At 45.3% G+C, this 16955-nt stretch overlaps 1 protein-coding gene across 2 annotated transcripts; it reads left to right on the top strand.

The window, feature by feature from the left end:
- The first annotated feature begins 630 nt into the window (after positions 1-630).
- Positions 631-16955, top strand: LOC121544718 (sec1 family domain-containing protein 1). Of its 2 annotated transcripts, XM_041854809.1 has the most exons (24): positions 631-735; positions 1498-1657; positions 1999-2089; positions 2312-2434; positions 2660-2747; positions 2905-2994; positions 3417-3472; positions 3962-4047; positions 4686-4785; positions 6562-6701; positions 6952-7042; positions 7162-7241; positions 7360-7441; positions 7713-7809; positions 7947-8017; positions 12306-12385; positions 12502-12564; positions 13703-13778; positions 14070-14123; positions 15738-15790; positions 15903-15936; positions 16199-16264; positions 16372-16440; positions 16717-16955. In XM_041854809.1, exons 1-24 carry the CDS (start codon positions 705-707, stop codon positions 16738-16740), a joined length of 1905 nt encoding a protein of 634 aa, XP_041710743.1. In that variant the 5' UTR covers positions 631-704; the 3' UTR covers positions 16741-16955. The 2 variants fall into 2 exon arrangements, 1 of the variants encoding a protein (XP_041710743.1); XR_005996143.1 differs by lacking the exons at positions 16199-16264; positions 16372-16440; positions 16717-16955 and having other exon boundaries at positions 15605-15790; positions 15903-15937.

Below are 16955 nucleotides of genomic sequence, written 5' to 3'. Positions count from 1 at the left end.
AAGCAGATCAATGATAGATTTTATTTCCTATTTACAAGGATCTAAGAGTAAAGTAGGGGCTACTCTCTTCATCAAAAGTTGTGATAGTGAAGCCCAGGTACACCCTCATGTACATGATGCTGCGTTCAAAACAACTCGGATCTCAGAAATCTCAGACTTCTGTCTTCAGAGCGTTCAAAACAACTGGAAAGTGGGGGGAAAAAACGAGCTCAGACTGGGAAAAATACACTGAACAAAAATATAAAAGCAACATGTAAAGTGCTGGTCCCATGTTTCATGAGCTGAAATAAAAGATCCCTGAAATTTTCCATACGCAAAAAAAGCTTATTTCTCTCAAATTTTTGAACTCTGACTTTTCTAACTGAAGATCACTGACGTCATGATTTGACCTCGTATTTTCCGAGTTCCCAGTTGTCTTGGGCTGCGTTCAAAAGAACTGGGTCTCGGAAAAATACAAGGTCAAGGCCCGAGTTACCGAGTTGGATTTCCGAGTTGGATGACCGTTCAAATCGATTTTTCCCGAGATCCTTTTTCTTTAACGCAATGAAGTCGGAGGTCGGAGATTTCCGACTTCTCAGGTGTTTTGAACGCGGCATTGAAAGCCCCATGTGAGATCGCGGTAATGTGCGATATAGCAGACGTCATCGAACGAGACTTGGCTGGCTCGTCATCCGATGCCCCGTGTCACTGCATAAACAGAAAAGATGGCTGCCTCCGTCCGGGGAAAGCAGGCAGGTCTGTCAATGGTTTAGTTTATTCATTTTTAATCAGCATAGGCTGTCGAATAAAACCTACTATTTTCTCTGATCCTAGCTAGCTGTTGAAAAAAATGATCTGCCACGACGAACAGCCAGTTCATGAGAAAATCAATGCTAAGCTAACTTACTAGCTAGCTAGCTAACTAACTCTACAGTAGTATTATAAAGCAGCAACAAGTCGGATGGCTAGCCTAAACTTACCGCTACTCTTGAATTCAATAGTCACTTTGATGTGGTTGTCATGTCAAGAAACATGAATGCAACGCAGTGAATATGTTGTCGCCGGACAGACTGACAGATACAGCTAGACAGACTGCTATATCGTTCCATTGCCCCTCATAAACATGTGGATGGGTATCTAACAGTAGCTAGTTAACTATTTCACTCATCTAACTATTTCACAATTTCACTCATCATTGAGTGGCAGAAATGGTATGGCAAAGTCCCAGGACTGTCCCAGGTCCCCCAGTCCTGTGCTATGTTTAGTGGGGCAAAAGTGGTGGTTGTAGTCTTCCGCTGTCCCGTGGGTTTTGAGGGGTGTAGTGGGATATGCAGCACATATTGCACAAATATTTCCAACGTGCCCACTTCAGATTGGCAAAATGGATACATCATCTGTCAGATTAATCATACTATTTCAAGCAGTTAATACACATTGAATAATTTAGCGTTCAGAATTTTCATAATCTTAAACATTGGGCAAGCTATGACTTTATACTGTGTTCTTCTGTGTCCCTAGCTGCCTTGAAGCGCATGCTGAATTTCAACGCTCCTCAGTTGAAAAACACTGCTGCTGAGCCGGTATGGAAGGTGCTGATCTACGACAGGTGTGGCCAGGACATCATCTCCCCTCTGCTGGCAGTCAAAGAGCTACGGGAAATGGGGATCACTTTGCACTTGTGAGTAGGCCTAACTCACAATTTGATGTCACTGTTAGTAATCTATTAGTCTCCTTCACAAAAGGTAAATTTAGAGAAAGCAAAAATCATGATACGTCAGACAAATAATTGATAAGGCTGTAAAGACATTGAACCTTCAACTGGTGAATCTATTGATAATGAAGGAGCTACCAGTGCAGTATATTTCAAAGGACAACAACAGTTTTGAGAAAAGGAATTTGAGTCAATAATGAATTGAGTAATTGCAAATAAGTCCACACACACAGCGTTGACTTGGTGTCAATCAATAGAGGATACAGTAATCTAGAAAGGTCTTCAATGTATTTTATCTTTCTCTATAGGTTGCTTCATTCAGACAGAGATCCCATCCCGGATGTGCCAGCCATCTATTTTGTAATGCCGACAGAGGAGAACATTGACCGGATATGCCAAGTAAACATCCCTCACTCAGAACTTCAACATGACATCATCAGATATTTTTATACTAGGGATAGGCCAAGTTGATAAGGACAAATGTCTTCGGCCACCGAGTCTATGAATTTAGTGGCCTTGCCCAGATAAAATGATTTGTTGTCCAAACGTAACATTCCAGACATCTAACATCCTACTAGTCGGTATATTGTTCCATTCCATTGTTTTGTCTCTCTTTCTCAGGACCTTCGTAGTCAGCTGTATGAGTCCTACTATTTGAACTTCATCTCAGCCATATCCAGAAGTAAACTAGAGGATATTGCCAGTGCAGCTCTCTCAGCCAACGCTATCACACAGGTTACCAAGGTGAGTCTACAACACACTCGTTTACGTCTCTGGCAGACTGCATCTCAAATGGTACCCTATTCCCTATATGGTGCATTACCTTTTGCCAGTAGGGCTCTGGTGAAAAGTAGTGCACTATAAAGGGGATAGTGTGCAATTTGGGACTCAGTTCCAGGAATTTTCTATAAATCACATCACAGGGTATTCGACAGCCTTGTAAGAGTAAGGTCTTTTTTGCTTTCGTAGGTGTTCGATCAGTATTTGAACTTCATCACACTTGAAGATGATATGTTCATCCTCAGCAATCAAAATAAAGAGCTCATCTCCTACCATGGTAATACGTTCATTGGATTCAGAAACAGGGCAAGATTTGATATTGTCAAAAGGAAACTAAAGAACTGTTTTTATTCACATATTACCTTCAGATTGTCTTCTTGATTAGCTGGCATGATTGTATTTGACTTCCTGTTTTCCTATTCCCTTTTGATTAGCAATTAACAAACCGGACATCATGGACACAGAGATGGAGGCCATCATGGATACGATAGTAGACAGTCTCTTCTGCTTCTTTGTCACTCTGGGTGCGTCCTTCAACACAACGTTATCAATGCCACAATACTATTGAGACTCCTGAGAGAACATTGCTTTGGTATTTCAAAATATGCTGTGAGATGTATTTATTTACTCAGGTGGTTATACCATTTCTACCTGCTAGATGGCAGCATTACTACTATTATTACTCACCTGAATCGAAGCAGTACCAAGATAATAGTTCTTCTGAGAAAGGAAAACTGTTTGAAAGTAAAGGGTTTTGTCTGAAAGTGTGACTATATAGATGGCACTTTGAACAAAACAAACCCACCTTGCAGTCTGTGTAAGATTCTCAGTTTTATCCTAATGGGATTCAGCCCCCACTAGACTCCAGCGTATCTCTATAGAGAAGCTCTGCTAAAGTCTTCCATGCCCTCTATTGGCAGCTAACAGGTCTGTTTTGTTTTCTTAGGTGCTGTCCCCATAATCCGCTGTCCAAGAGGGAATGCTGCGGAGATGGTCGCGGTGGTGAGCATCATCCTCCTTCATTTAAAACCATCTGAAGTCGTCTCAGCCTCTGTCAGGGGCCCAGTCTGTCTGTCTGAACACTTTGTATTACGTCTTGGCAGTGCAGACAGGCCTGGGAGAGTAGTACCCATCCTCAGTGGGTACAGTGAAAGGGGAAATTAGTCATTTGAGGACCACCCCAAATCCAACCACCTCCAGAATCTGACTGTATTTGCAGGTGGATTCTTTATGTGTGAAGGAATGTTGATGCAGTCTGTGTGGAAGCTGATCCTCCAGGGGCCTTAATGGATGGATGGAGTGGTTCTCCTCTACTTACACAGCACTGCTCTTTGTTCCCTGTACTGCTGTGTTGTGGTGGTGGTCTCTAAGCTCTCAATGCAACCCTGCAGGACTGTGTGCTTAGTGTTTATTTGGTTCAGAAGATAAGGTCTCTTACCTAGCTAATTAAATAAGAGACTAAACCATCTTAAACCAGTTTCTCTGTTGCAGAAACTTGACAAGAAGCTTCGGGAGAACCTGCGAGACGCCAGAAACAGCCTGTTCACTGGAGACAACATGGGGGCCGGCCAGTTCAGGTGGTTCAGGGTGCTGTAGACTAGTAAACTGGGTATGAACCATAAAGAGAGCAGACTAGATGAAGACATTCATCCCATTTTGTACTTTACCATGGAAAGCCTACTCCATTCCACATAAAATGGCTTCCCACACGCACTGTGTTTCACTGTGTCTTTGTTTAACTGTGGAAATGTGATCTCCTGCTTTTCTCCTCTCCAGACCCACTGAGCAGTTAGCTAGGCCTTCACTAAGACCCACTGAGCAGTTAGCTAGGCCTTCACTAAGACCCACTGAGCAGTTAGCTAGGCCTTCACTAAGACCCACTGAGCAGTTAGCTAGGCCTTCACTAAGACCCACTGAGCAGTTAGCTAGGCCTTCACTAAGACCCACTGAGCAGTTAGCTAGGCCTTCACTAAGACCCACTGAGCAGTTAGCTAGGCCTTCACTAAGACCCACTGAGCAGTTAGCTAGGCCTTCACTGAGTGGTGGATGAAGAGAAAACAGTCATGCCTCTTCTGGGAAAATCTAAGCTGGATCCATTTCAAGTGTTCTTTTGTTTTTGCTGTGGTGGAGCGTAGAGAGAGAGCCTAGTCAGTGGGGAACTCTGGGTACATTTATCATCCTGTCATTTCATCTCTGTCTGTCTCTCTCTCTTCAGCTTCCAGAGACCCCTATTTGTACTTGCTGACCGCAACCTGGATCTTGCCACCCCCCTCCACCACACATGGACCTATCAGGCCCTCATCCACGACGTGCTGGTAAGACTGACAGGATACAGGGAGAGAGAGGAGCAGATCTGTCTTTCATACTCCCGCCACAATGGTATGATGGACTTAACAGACACATCATACACTTTGACAAAAACTAAGGGCTTACTCATGAGAAATGTCCACTCTGCAGTCTGGACTCATTCCATGTGAATTGTGTTGTGTGTATGGTATTTTACACTGTGAGTCTGGACTGGTCTGCTCAATAGTGTGAATAGGGTAAATACAGTACACTAAGGTGTGTGGTTTTTCAAGGTAGCGAACAGATTTTACTTGGAATGTTATTTCTGAGATACTGCAATTACTTTGTGTAAGATGAAGAGGGTACATTTTACATTTTAGTCATTTAGCAGACGCTCTTATCCAGAGCGACTTACAGTTAGTGAGTGCATACATTTCTTTTTTTTCATACTGGCCCCCCGTGGGAATTGAACCCACAACACTGGCGTTGCAAACGCCATGCTCTACCAACTGAGCTACACGGTGTCAGAGGTCATATATATTAGTGAGGAAACATTTTCCAGCATCCGTGCCTTTAAATTATTTGTGGTGTAGAGTGGACCGACCTGTCTACTATCCTACCCTTGGTTTTCAGCATTGCAGGTCCTTTGTTTAGCCTCGATATACAGTACCAGTCAAAAGTTTGGACACACCTACTCATTCAAGGGTTTTTCTTTATTTTTACTATTTTCTACATTGTAGAATAATAGTGAAGACATTTAAAACTATGAAATAACACATGGAATCATGTAGTAACCAATAAAGTGTTAAATAAATCAAAATATATTTTTAATTTGAGATTCTTCAAAATAGCCACCCTTTGCCTTGATGACAGCTTTGCACACTCTTGGCATTCTTTCAACCAGCTTCATGAGGTAGTCACCTGGAATGCTTTGTGCCTTCTTAAAAGTAAATTTGTGGAATTTATTTCCTTCTTAATGCGTTTGAACCGATCAGTTGTGTTGTGACAAGGTAGGGATGGTATACAGAAGATAGCCCTATTTGGTAAAATACCAAGTCTTGATTTTTTGCGACTGCACTTGAAGAAACTTTCAAAGTTCTTGAAATTCTCCGGATTGACTGACATTCATGTCTTAAAGTAATGATGGACTGTCGTTTCTCTTTGCTTATTTGAGCTGTTCTTGCCATAATATGGACTTGGTCTTTTACCAAATAGGGCTATCTTCTGTATACCACCCCTACTTTGTCACAACACAACTGATTGGCTCAAATGCATTAAGAAGGAAATAAATTCCACAAATTAACTTTTAAGAAGGCACACCTGTTAATTTAAATGCATTCCAGGTGACTACCTCATGAAGCTGGTTGAGAGAATGCCAAGAGTGTGCTACTTCGAAGAATCTCAAATATAAAATATATTTTCATTTGTTTAACACTTTATTGGTTACTACATGATTCCATATGTGTTATTTCATAGTTTTGATGTCTTCACTATTATTCTACAATGTAGAAAATAGTAAAAATAAAGAAAAACCCTGGAATGAGTAGGTGTTCTAAAATATTTGACTGGTACTGTATGTATGACAGCGGTTGTTATTTTGAAGGTAGGCTATGATGATGTTAGTAGATATCAATGTTTATCCCAGCGGTATCTATGGCTCAGTCTGTTTTCTAATGTTTTGAGCAGAAATATGACCAGACTTCACATCCAATAGGATCTCTGCCAGCTGTCAAACACCTTCCCATCACTGAGTAACTAGTGTCTGTACCGGTGTCTGTTTATTTGTGTGTGTGTGTGTGTCCCAGGACTTCCACCTGAACAGGGTCAGTATGGATGAGTCTGTGGGGTCAGAAGCCTCCCCTGCCGGAGCCAGACCCAAGAAGAAGAACAAGAAGAGTTATGACCTCACAGCAGCCGACATGTTCTGGCTGAAACACAAGGGCAGGTTAGGAACTCACTTGTGATCAGTTACTGATTTAGAAGGTAGCTCGTGGCCGACGCTTTATAACTAGGTAGCAACAGTATATTCCAAGTTTTGCTGGTTAGATACAAAATTCTGTTGGCTAAATTGGATTAAACTACTGATTTAGAAGGTAGTCTGCAGGTGATGCTTTATAACTCAGTAGCAACAGTATATTTGGAGCTTTGCCGTAGTGAAGTCCTTCTTGGCTGAGGGGTTGTTCTGACTCTTCCAGCCCGTTCCCGGAGGTGGCTGAGTCTGTACAGGAGGAGTTAGACACGTACCGAGCCCAAGAGGACGAGGTGAAACGCCTCAAGAGCATCATGGTAAGAGAGGCACACAGGTGGTTTTATAGAGCTATTCAATGAAGTAGTCTCACTGAAAACAATAGACAACACTCGCACTTGCATATTCCCCACTAAAATAACTTAGTTTTCTTCTCCAGGGGTTGGAGGGTGAGGATGAGGGAGCCATTAGTAGTATTAGTATGTCAGACAACACTGCAAAACTTACCTCAGCTGTCAGGTGAGCATCAATGTAGAATATACAGTATTTATCTGTTTTATTATGTCTTTGTTCATTACTGCACCATTATTGACAGTTCTCAGTCGGTACCAAAACTGTTCTGTGTTTCCTCTATCAGCTCCCTACCAGAGCTTCTGGAGAAGAAGAGGCTGATTGACCTCCACACTAACGTAGCCACCGCCGTTCTGGATCACATTAAGGTCAGTGTTTAACACTGTCTTGGCCAGACAGGGTGTTCTCTGTGTCTAGAGAGAGAGGGTTCTCTCTATGTCCTCTCCATGTCCACAGTGCACAGCGTCCCATTAACACTGTTCTCTGATATTGGACACCTATGGAAGACTGTTGTGCTGTGCAGTCACATTGTGAGCTCTACCATCTCAGAGCACTGACTATAAAGTTGTTACTAAATCTGGCAAAGACTGCCTAAACATCCTCTTGAACTAATGTACACCTTATGGGATGTATCCACAGAGCCGTAAACTGGACGTGTACTTTGAGTACGAGGAGAAGCTGATGAGTAAATCCACCCTGGATAAGTCTTTACTGGACATCATCAGTGACCCAGACGGTAGATGTGCCACTGTGCTTATCTTGGCCAGCACTGACATAAATCATGCATATGTGTTTTACTTTTTCAAGCTTTGGAAGTACCTGAGATGCCTGTTTTGAAGGTTTGTTAAACAACAGCTTTTCTCTTTGTAACAGCTGGAACACCAGAGGACAAGATGAGACTCTTTCTGATATTCTACATCACAGCCCTGCAGCCCACTTCAGAGGTGAGGCCTGGCCCCCTCCTAACCCTAACCCTTACCCTAACGATCTAAACCCTCCTGACCCTAACGGTCTAACCCCTCCTAACCCTTACCCTAACGATCTAAACCCTCCTGACCCTAACGGTCTTACCCCTCCTAACCCTTACCCTAACGATCTAACCCCTCCTGACCCTAACGGTCTAACCCCTCCTAACCCTTACCCTAACGGTCTAACCCCTCCTAACCCTTACCCTAACGGTCTAACCCCTCCTAACCCTTACCCTAACGGTCTAACCCCTCCTAACCCTAACGATCTAACCCCTCCTGACCCTAACGGTCTAACCCCTCCTAACCCTTACCCTAACGGACTAACCCCTCCTAACCCTTACCCTAACGGTCTAACCCCTCCTAACCCTTACCCTAAAGGTCTAACCCCTCCTAACCCTTACCCTAACGGTCTAACCCCTCCTAACCCTTACCCTAACGATCTAACCCCTCCTTACCCTAACGGTCTAACCCCTCCTAACCCTTACCCTAACGATCTAACCCCTCCTTACCCTAACGGTCTAACCCCTCCTAACCCTTACCCTAAAGGTCTAACCCCTCCTAACCCTTACCCTAACGGTCTAAGCCCTCCTAACCCTTACCCTAACGGTCTAACCCCTCCTAACCCTTACGGTCTAACCCCTCCTAACCCTTACCCTAACGGTCTAACCCCTCCTAACCCTTACCCTAACGGTCTAAGCCCTCCTAACCCTTACCCTAACGGTCTAACCCCTCCTAACCCTTACCCTAATGATCTAACCCCTCCTAACCCTTACCCTAATGGTCTAACCCCTCCTAAACCTTACCCTAACGATCTAACCCCTCCTAACCCTTACCCTAATGATCTAACCCCTCCTAACCCTTACCCTAACGGTCTAACCCCTCCTAACCCTTACCCTAACGATCTAACCCCTCCTGACCCTAACGGTCTAACCCCTCCTAACCCTTACCCTAACGGTCTAACCCCTCCTAACCCTTACCCTAACGGTCTAACCCCTCCTAACCCTTACCCTAACGGTCTAACCCCTCCTTACCCTAATGGTCTAACCCCTCCTAACCCTAACGGTCTAACCCCTCCTAACCCTAACGGTCTAACCCCTCCTAACCCTTACCCTAACGATCTAACCCCTCCTGACCCTTACCCTAAAGGTCTAACCCCTCCTAACCCTTACCCTAAAGGTCTAACCCCTCCTAACCCTTACCCTAACGGTCTAACCCCTCCTAACCCTTACCCTAACGATCTAACCCCTCCTTACCCTAACGGTCTAACCCCTCCTAACCCTAACGGTCTAACCCCTCCTAACCCTTACCTTAAAGGTCTAACCCCTCCTAACCCTTACCCTAACGATCTAACCCCTCCTAACCCTTACCCTTACGATCTAACCCCTCCTGACCCTAACGGTCTAACCTCTCCTAACCCTTACCCTAACGATCTAACCCCTCCTAACCCTTACCCTAACGGCCTAACCCTTACCCTAACGGTCTAACCCCTCCTAACCCTTACCCTAAACGTCTAACCCCTCCTAACCCTTACCCTAAAGGTCTAACCCCTCCTAACCCTTACCCTAACGGTCTAACCCCTCCTAACCCTTACCCTAACGATCTAACCCCTCCTAACCCTAACGGTCTAACCCCTCCTAACCCTTACCCTAAAGGTCTAACCCCTCCTAACCCTTACCCTAACGGTCTAACCCCTCCTAACCCTAACGGTCTAACCCCTCCTAACCCTTACCCTAACGGTCTAACCCCTCCTAACCCTTACCCTAACGATCTAACCCCTCCTAACCCTTACCCTAACGGCCTAACCCCTCCTAACCCTTACCCTAACGGTCTAACCCCTCCTAACCCTTACCCTAACGGTCTAACCCCTCCTAACCCTTACCCTAACGGTCTAACCCCTCCTAACCCATACGGTCTAACCCCTCCTAACCCTTACCCTAACGGTCTAACCCCTCCTAACCCTTACCCTAACGGCCTAACCCCTCCTAACCCTTACCCTAACGGTCTAACCCCTCCTAACCCTTACCCTAACGGTCTAACCCCTCTTAACCCTTACCCTAATGGTCTAACCCCTCTTAACCCTTACCCTAATGGTCTAACCCCTCCTAACCCTGACCCTGTCCCTATCCAACACATATATACTAGACTAAACCCTGTCCCTATAAAAAACATGCTATACTCACATCACACATTCTGTCCCCATCAAACACATGCCAAACTAGACTCCATCACAGGTCAGGGGAGGACCCACAGGATACAGGCCTCTCTGTTAGGGAACTCTATGTTGATATACTGCTGTTCCACTGCAGTCATATGCAGTATCATGTCCAATGGACCAAAAACAACACAATAGCAACCTCAATGGAGACACTTTGTGGTTTCACTGGATGTTCCTCCTCCCAGAGTGCAAAGAACCTTGGCGTGGCCCTGGACAACACCCTGTCGTTCTCCGCTAACATCAAAGCGGTGACCCGATCCTGCAGGTTCATGCTGTACAACATTCGCAGAGTACGACCCTACCTTACACAGAAAGCGGCACAGGTCCTAATCCAGGCACTTGTCATCTCCCATCTGGATTACTGCAACTCGCTGTTGACTGGGCTCCCTGCCTGTGCCATTAAACCCCTACAACTTATCCAGAACGCTGCAGCCCGTCTGGTGTTCAACCTTCCCAAGTTCTCGCATGTCACCCCGTTCCTCCGCACACTCCACTGGTTTCCAGTTGAAGCTCGCATCTACTACAAAACCATGGTGCTTGCCTACGGAGCTGTGAGGGAAACGGCACCTCCTTACCTTCAGGCTCTGATCAGACCCTACACCCAAACGAGGGCACTACGTTCATCCACCTCTGGCCTGCTAGCCCCCTTACCTCTACGGAAGCACAGTTCCCGCTCTGCCCAGTCAAAGCTATTCGATGCTCTGGCACCCCAATGGTGGAACAAGCTCCCCCACGACGCCAGGACAGCGGAGTCACTGACCACCTTCCGGAGACACTTGAAACCCTACCTCTTTAAGGAATACCTGGAATAGTATAACAGTAATCCTTCTACCCCCCCCCCCCCCATTAAAAAAAAGGGGGGGGAAAGGGTGGTTGTCCCACTGGCTATCCTAAGTTGAATGCACCAATTTGTAAGTCGCTCTGGATAAGAGTGTCTGCTAAATGACTTAAATGTAATGTAGAAGTCTTAGCAAAAACACAATACACAATATGTAAAACCTTGGCCCTGGCTTGGATTTCATTGTGTAGAACACCATTAAGCAAAACACCAATTCCCAACATTTCATTTTTCATATGATATTCAAACCAGCTTTTCTTCTGACAACATTCAAAAGCTTTATTGTTCAATATGACGCATGTAGAGGCAGATTCCAGGAACATTGAAACCCTTTGAAGCCGCGGCCAAACATCATTACTCCAGAAGTCCAATAATGCTAGCTTGTTCTGTTCTGAGCATCCCAAGGCCCTCTGTATAGGAGGCCACCTGGCTCTCCACAATGACTGGGGGTTCTACGTCCCGTCTGTTCTCTTCAGTGAGATGAGGGCTGATCTTGGATTAGTTTCCCACCCCCGTCCGTATAACCATATTCACTATCATCTAAAAGACAAAACTGATCACAGAATAGCACTACTACTCTGAGGCGCTTTGTTAATACGGGCCCAGGTTTCTGGCTGCGGCGGCAGGCTGGGATCAGTGTTAGGATCAGGCTGTCCTGGAGCATCATGTTGATCGATGGTCTTCATAACAGCCCTTCTCCTCTGAGACACCATGCTGTTTCCCGACCTGACAGCTGAAGTCAAGCAGGAATAATTTTTTTACCACTAATGTCTGTGGCCTTTCAACTCTGTCCTCCCCTGAACCTGAACCCGCCCTGGGCAGATTATCACCATTACCCTCTCCTCTCCGGTCCATCCGTCCACTCCTGCTCTTTAGGTTATTTGTTTTCCCTGGCTGATGCGGTGTAACATCAGTTTAGTTACATAAAACAGTACTTGTCTCTGCTGTCATTGAGCACTATACTGATGCTACCACCATACACATGTCACACTTGGCCTCACTCTGTTTATGATGAATATGTGTTGATTCCTTCGGGGTACAAAGTCCCTGGTGGGTAAATACCCTACTAGACCTCGAATGCCTGCTCCATCACTTGTATGGTTTACCTTGGTGAAAACAGGCCTTCTGTATGTTAAAATAAATAATAAATAATATGCCATTTAGCAGACGCTTTTATCCAAAGCGACTTACAGTCATATTCTGTGTTGTAGACTGATCTGGACCAATACAAGAAGGCTCTGCTAGACACAGGCTGTGACCTGTCCCCTGTCAACTACATCAAGCAGTGGAAGTAAGTTGGTCCATCAAATTATGTTTCATACATACAGAACAAAACATAATAGTAAACCACATTGTTTTAGACAACAAGCTACTTATATATTGTGAATCTTTTGTTTTTTCCCCCAGGGCTTTCACTAAGATTGCTGCCACACCATCTAACTATGGGAACAGCGGTGTAAAACCTATGGGGTAAGAGCGAGAGTGTGTGTCCCTTTCCATAGACCACGGTTTTAATCATAGTTTATTTACTAACTTTATTTAACCAGGTAAGTTATTGAGAACACATTCTCTTTTACAATAACAACATAGTCCATGCTAGTCCCATAGTCCTAACCCCCGTGTTGACCCTGTCCTAACCACCGTGTTGACCCTGTCCTAACCCCCGTGTTGACCCTGTCCTAACCCCCGTGTTGACCCTGTCCTAACCCCCGTGTTGACCCTGTCCCAACCCCCGTGTTGTCCCTGTCCCAACCCCCGCGTTGACCCTGTCCCAACCCCCGCGTTGACCCTGTCCCAACCCCCGCGTTGACCCTGTCCCAACCCCCGCGTTGACCCTGTCCCAACCCCCGCGTTGACCCTGTCCTAACCCCCGTGTTGACCCTGTCCTAACCCCCGTGTTGACCCTGTCCTAACCCCCGTGTTGTCCCTGTCCCAACCCCCGCGTTGACCCTGTCCTAACCCCCGTGTTGACCCTGTCCCAACCCCCGTGTTGTCCCTGTCCCAACCCCCGTGTTGTCCCTGTCCCAACCCCCGTGTTGTCCCTGTCCCAACCCCCGCGTTGACCCTGTCCCAACCCCCCGCGTTGACCCTGTCCCAACCCCGCGTTGACCCTGTCCCAACCCCCGCGTTGACCCTGTCCCAACCCCCGCGTTTGACCCTGTCCCAACCCCCGCGTTTGACCCTGTCCCAACCCCCGCGTTGACCCTGTCCCAACCCCCGCGTTTGACCCTGTCCCAACCCCCGCGTTTGACCCTGTCCCAACCCCCGCGTTTGACCCTGTCCCAACCCCCCGCGTTTGACCCTGTCCCAACCCCGCGTTGACCCTGTCCCAACCCCCGCGTTGACCCTGTCCCAACCCCCGCGTTGACCCTGTCCCAACCCCCGCGTTGACCCTGTCCCAACCCCCGCGTTGACCCTGTCCCAACCCCCGCGTTGACCCTGTCCCAACCCCCCGCGTTGACCCTGTCCCAACCCCGCGTTGACCCTGTCCCAACCCCCGCGTTGACCCTGTCCCAACCCCCGCGTTGACCCTGTCCCAACCCCCGCGTTGACCCTGTCCCAAACCCCCGCGTTGACCCTGTCCTCCTCCTGTCTCTATGTCCCACAGCCTCTTCTCTCGAGTGATGAACTCTGGCTCCCAGTTTGTCATGGAGGGGGTGAAGAACCTGGTGCTCAAACAGCATGTAAGTAGAGAGAGAGAGAGAGAAATAAATATACACACAGGATGAGTAGGAAGATACTGAATGTCTCCAAATCTTACTCCTCCTACTCCCTCCTCCACAGACAGAGGAGAGGAGCAGTATCTCAATACTGTCTGTATGTGTGTTTTTAGTGTCCAGATGTCACTTGGCTTTGATGGGAAGGTTTTGCCTGGAGACGTATGATAATATCTCACGTAGCTGCTAAGTTAGAGTCTGTAATGAATGATATCATCTGGGGAGCAAGGACAGAGTTTGAAAGAGTTTATCTTTCAGAACCTGCCCGTCACGCGTATCCTGGACAACCTGATGGAGATGAAGTCCAACCCGGTGAGTCTCCTTCTCTCTTCCCTTCTCTCTCCTCTTTTCTCTCTTCCCTTCTCTCTCTTCTCTTCTCTTCTCTTCCCGCTCTACATTGGACATTCTTCTCTCTTCTCTTCTCTTCTCTTCCCGCTCTACATTGGACATTCTTCTCTTCTCTTCTCTTCTCTTCTCTTCTCTTCTCTTCTCTTCTCTTCTCTTCTCTTCTCTTCTCTTCTCTTCTCTTCTCTTCTCTTCTCTTCTCTTCTCTTCTCTTCTCTTCTCTTCTCTTCTCTTCTCTTCTCTTCTCTTCTCTTCTCTTCTCGCTCTACATTGGACATTCTTCTCTCTTCTCTTCTCGCTCTACATTGGACATTCTTCTCTCTTCTCTTCTCTTCTCTTCCCGCTCTACATTGGACATTCTTCTCTCTTCTCTTCTCTTCTCCTCTCCTCTACTCTCCTCCTCTCTTCCCGCTCTACATTGGACATTCTTCTCCTCTCCTCTCTCCTCTTCTCTCTCCTCTCTTCTCTTCACTCTCTCCTCTCCCTCTTCCTCTTCCTCTCCTCTTCCCTCCTCCTCTCTTCCCGCTCTACATTGGACATTCTCCTCTTCTTTTCTCTTCTCTTCTCTCTCCTCTCTTCCCGCTCTACATTGGACATTCCTCTATGTATGTTTGTTGCACCATCACATTCAGGAGGGAAGCACGCTGATGGATACAGTGGCAAAAAGATGGACAATCTGAGCGCTTGATGGTTTTTGCGACAGCACTTGACGAAACGTTAAAAGTTCTTGAATGTTTTCCGTATTGGCTGACCTTCATGTCTTAAAGTAATGATGGACTGTCATTTCTCTTTGCTTATTTGAGCAATTCTTGCCATAATAGGGACTTGGTATTTTACCAAATAGTGCTATCTTCTGTATACCACCCCTACTTTGTCACAACACAACTGATTGGCTCAAACGCATTAAGATGGAAAGAAATTCCACAAATTAACTTTTAAGAAGGCACACTTGTTAATTGAAATGCATTCTAGGTGACTACCTCATGAAGCTGGTTGAGAGAATGCCAAGAGTGTGCAAAGCTGTCATCAAGGCAAAGGGTGGCTATTTGAAGAATCTCAAATATAAAATATATTTTGATTTGTTTAACACTTTTTTGGTTACTACATGATTCCATATGTGTTATTTCATAGTTTTGATGTCTTCACTAATATTCTACAATGTAGAAAATAGTAAAAATAAAGAAAAACCCTTGAATGAGTAGGTGTGTCCAAACCTTTTACTGGTAGTGTATATAGCTAAGCTACTTTGTAAAATGTAAAACACATGTCTGCAGTGGTGTGCATAGCTGTGGATGACATAGGCTCCTCACTGTGTAAAAGGGTTTGTCAAGTAAGTCAGTCATGTGTAGATATACCAGGAGGCTTCTGCTAGAACAGGGGGAGGGGGGGAGCGAGAGGGAGGGCAGGTGTTGTCTGATCTGATTTTTTTTTTTTTATGTGTCTCACAGGATCCATGCTGCTTGTACAGGAGTGGTGGTTACTAAGAGGAATTGGGTGATCTCTGAGCAATGGGAGGATTTTAGGGTTTCTAGAATTGAGTGTGTTGTTTTTGGTGTACTGATGATGTTATATGATCTGCAGGAGACTGATGACTACAGATACTTTGATCCCAAGATGCTGCGTGGCAGTGAGAGGTAAGACTCCGTAAAGAGCTCCAAAGATAGCACTTAGTTAGTTAAGGCCTCTTAATAGTCGTGCATTTCCTGTGCCTGTAAGATGTTTCTAACACTCCTGCTTTCCAACCAGCTCCATCCCAAGGAACAAGAACCCGTTTCAAGAGGTGAGTCCTGCCATGGTCAGCACATAGAGAGAGACACACACACACACACATACAAATAGGATCTCCATTAAGTCCAGTAACTGCTGTGTTGCTGTGGTCCTGAGTACCCCGGACGGTCCTGGTGCTTAGCCTGGCCTGATTGTGTGAAGGGGAGAGCACTAATCTAATCTGTGTGTACTGTATCTGAACCTGGCAGCCTGGCACTGGCAGCTAGATGTAGCATTACTGTCTCTAACGGAGACTTTCTCTCCTTCTATTTTAGGCTATTGTCTTCGTGGTAGGAGGAGGGAACTACATAGAATATCAAAACCTGGTGGACTACACAAAGGTAGCTTCTTATTACTCTCTAAATCTTTTTTTATTTTTTTTGAGAACCTCTTCATATATCCAGTTGAGTTTTTATTGAACAATGTGTATTTTGTGGTACCCTTTTAGGCAAAGCCAGGGAAGAGGGTGCTGTACGGATGCAGTGAGCTCTTCAATGCAGGACAGTTCATCAAACAGGTAGGAGGACAAACAGACTTTTTTTTAAATTAAATAATAATACAATTGATTATTATGTAGTTGATAATTATATTATAATTGATCATTATATATTATAATTGATCATGATCAGTTTATAATATCACGATATAAATCAACAGTAATCATTAAGCAAGCCCTAAACATAATATGAAATGATGACACATATTGTAGGTTTGTGTTAAATAACCTACACTGCTTAATTGATCTCAAATTTCTTGTTGTTTTGATAGTTGCTCCATGCTTTTATCTCCACAGCTGTCTTCACTTGGCCAAAAGTAAAAACAAGAAAATATATGAACATTTTCTTCGATTCCATTTCTCCTAAATACTGCAAGCAAGACCTCCCGACTCATACTGTATAATCATACCTCTAGGTTCTCTCTCTCTTTCTCTCTCTGATATTCCATGTATTTTATCATGTGTACTGTACTTACATTGTTTGTTTACCTAATTCTTTACACTCTCAACAAATAAAGATTAACAGTCTTACTCAA

The sequence above is a fragment of the Coregonus clupeaformis genome, chromosome 29, assembly GCF_020615455.1.
Source record: "Coregonus clupeaformis isolate EN_2021a chromosome 29, ASM2061545v1, whole genome shotgun sequence".
Classification (NCBI taxonomy): domain Eukaryota; kingdom Metazoa; phylum Chordata; class Actinopteri; order Salmoniformes; family Salmonidae; genus Coregonus; species Coregonus clupeaformis.
This window is presented reverse-complemented; position numbering and strand designations above follow the sequence as displayed.

Bases quoted from the DNA above. Each gene is read 5' to 3' on its own strand.
- LOC121544718 (XM_041854809.1), top strand. From the start codon at position 705: ATGGCTGCCTCCGTCCGGGGAAAGCAGGCAG. The intron at 7,442-7,712 runs GTCAGTGTTTAA...ATGTATCCACAG, and splicing joins CCGTTCTGGATCACATTAAG to AGCCGTAAACTGGACGTGTA. The intron at 13,779-14,069 runs GTAAGTAGAGAG...TTTATCTTTCAG, and splicing joins ACCTGGTGCTCAAACAGCAT to AACCTGCCCGTCACGCGTAT.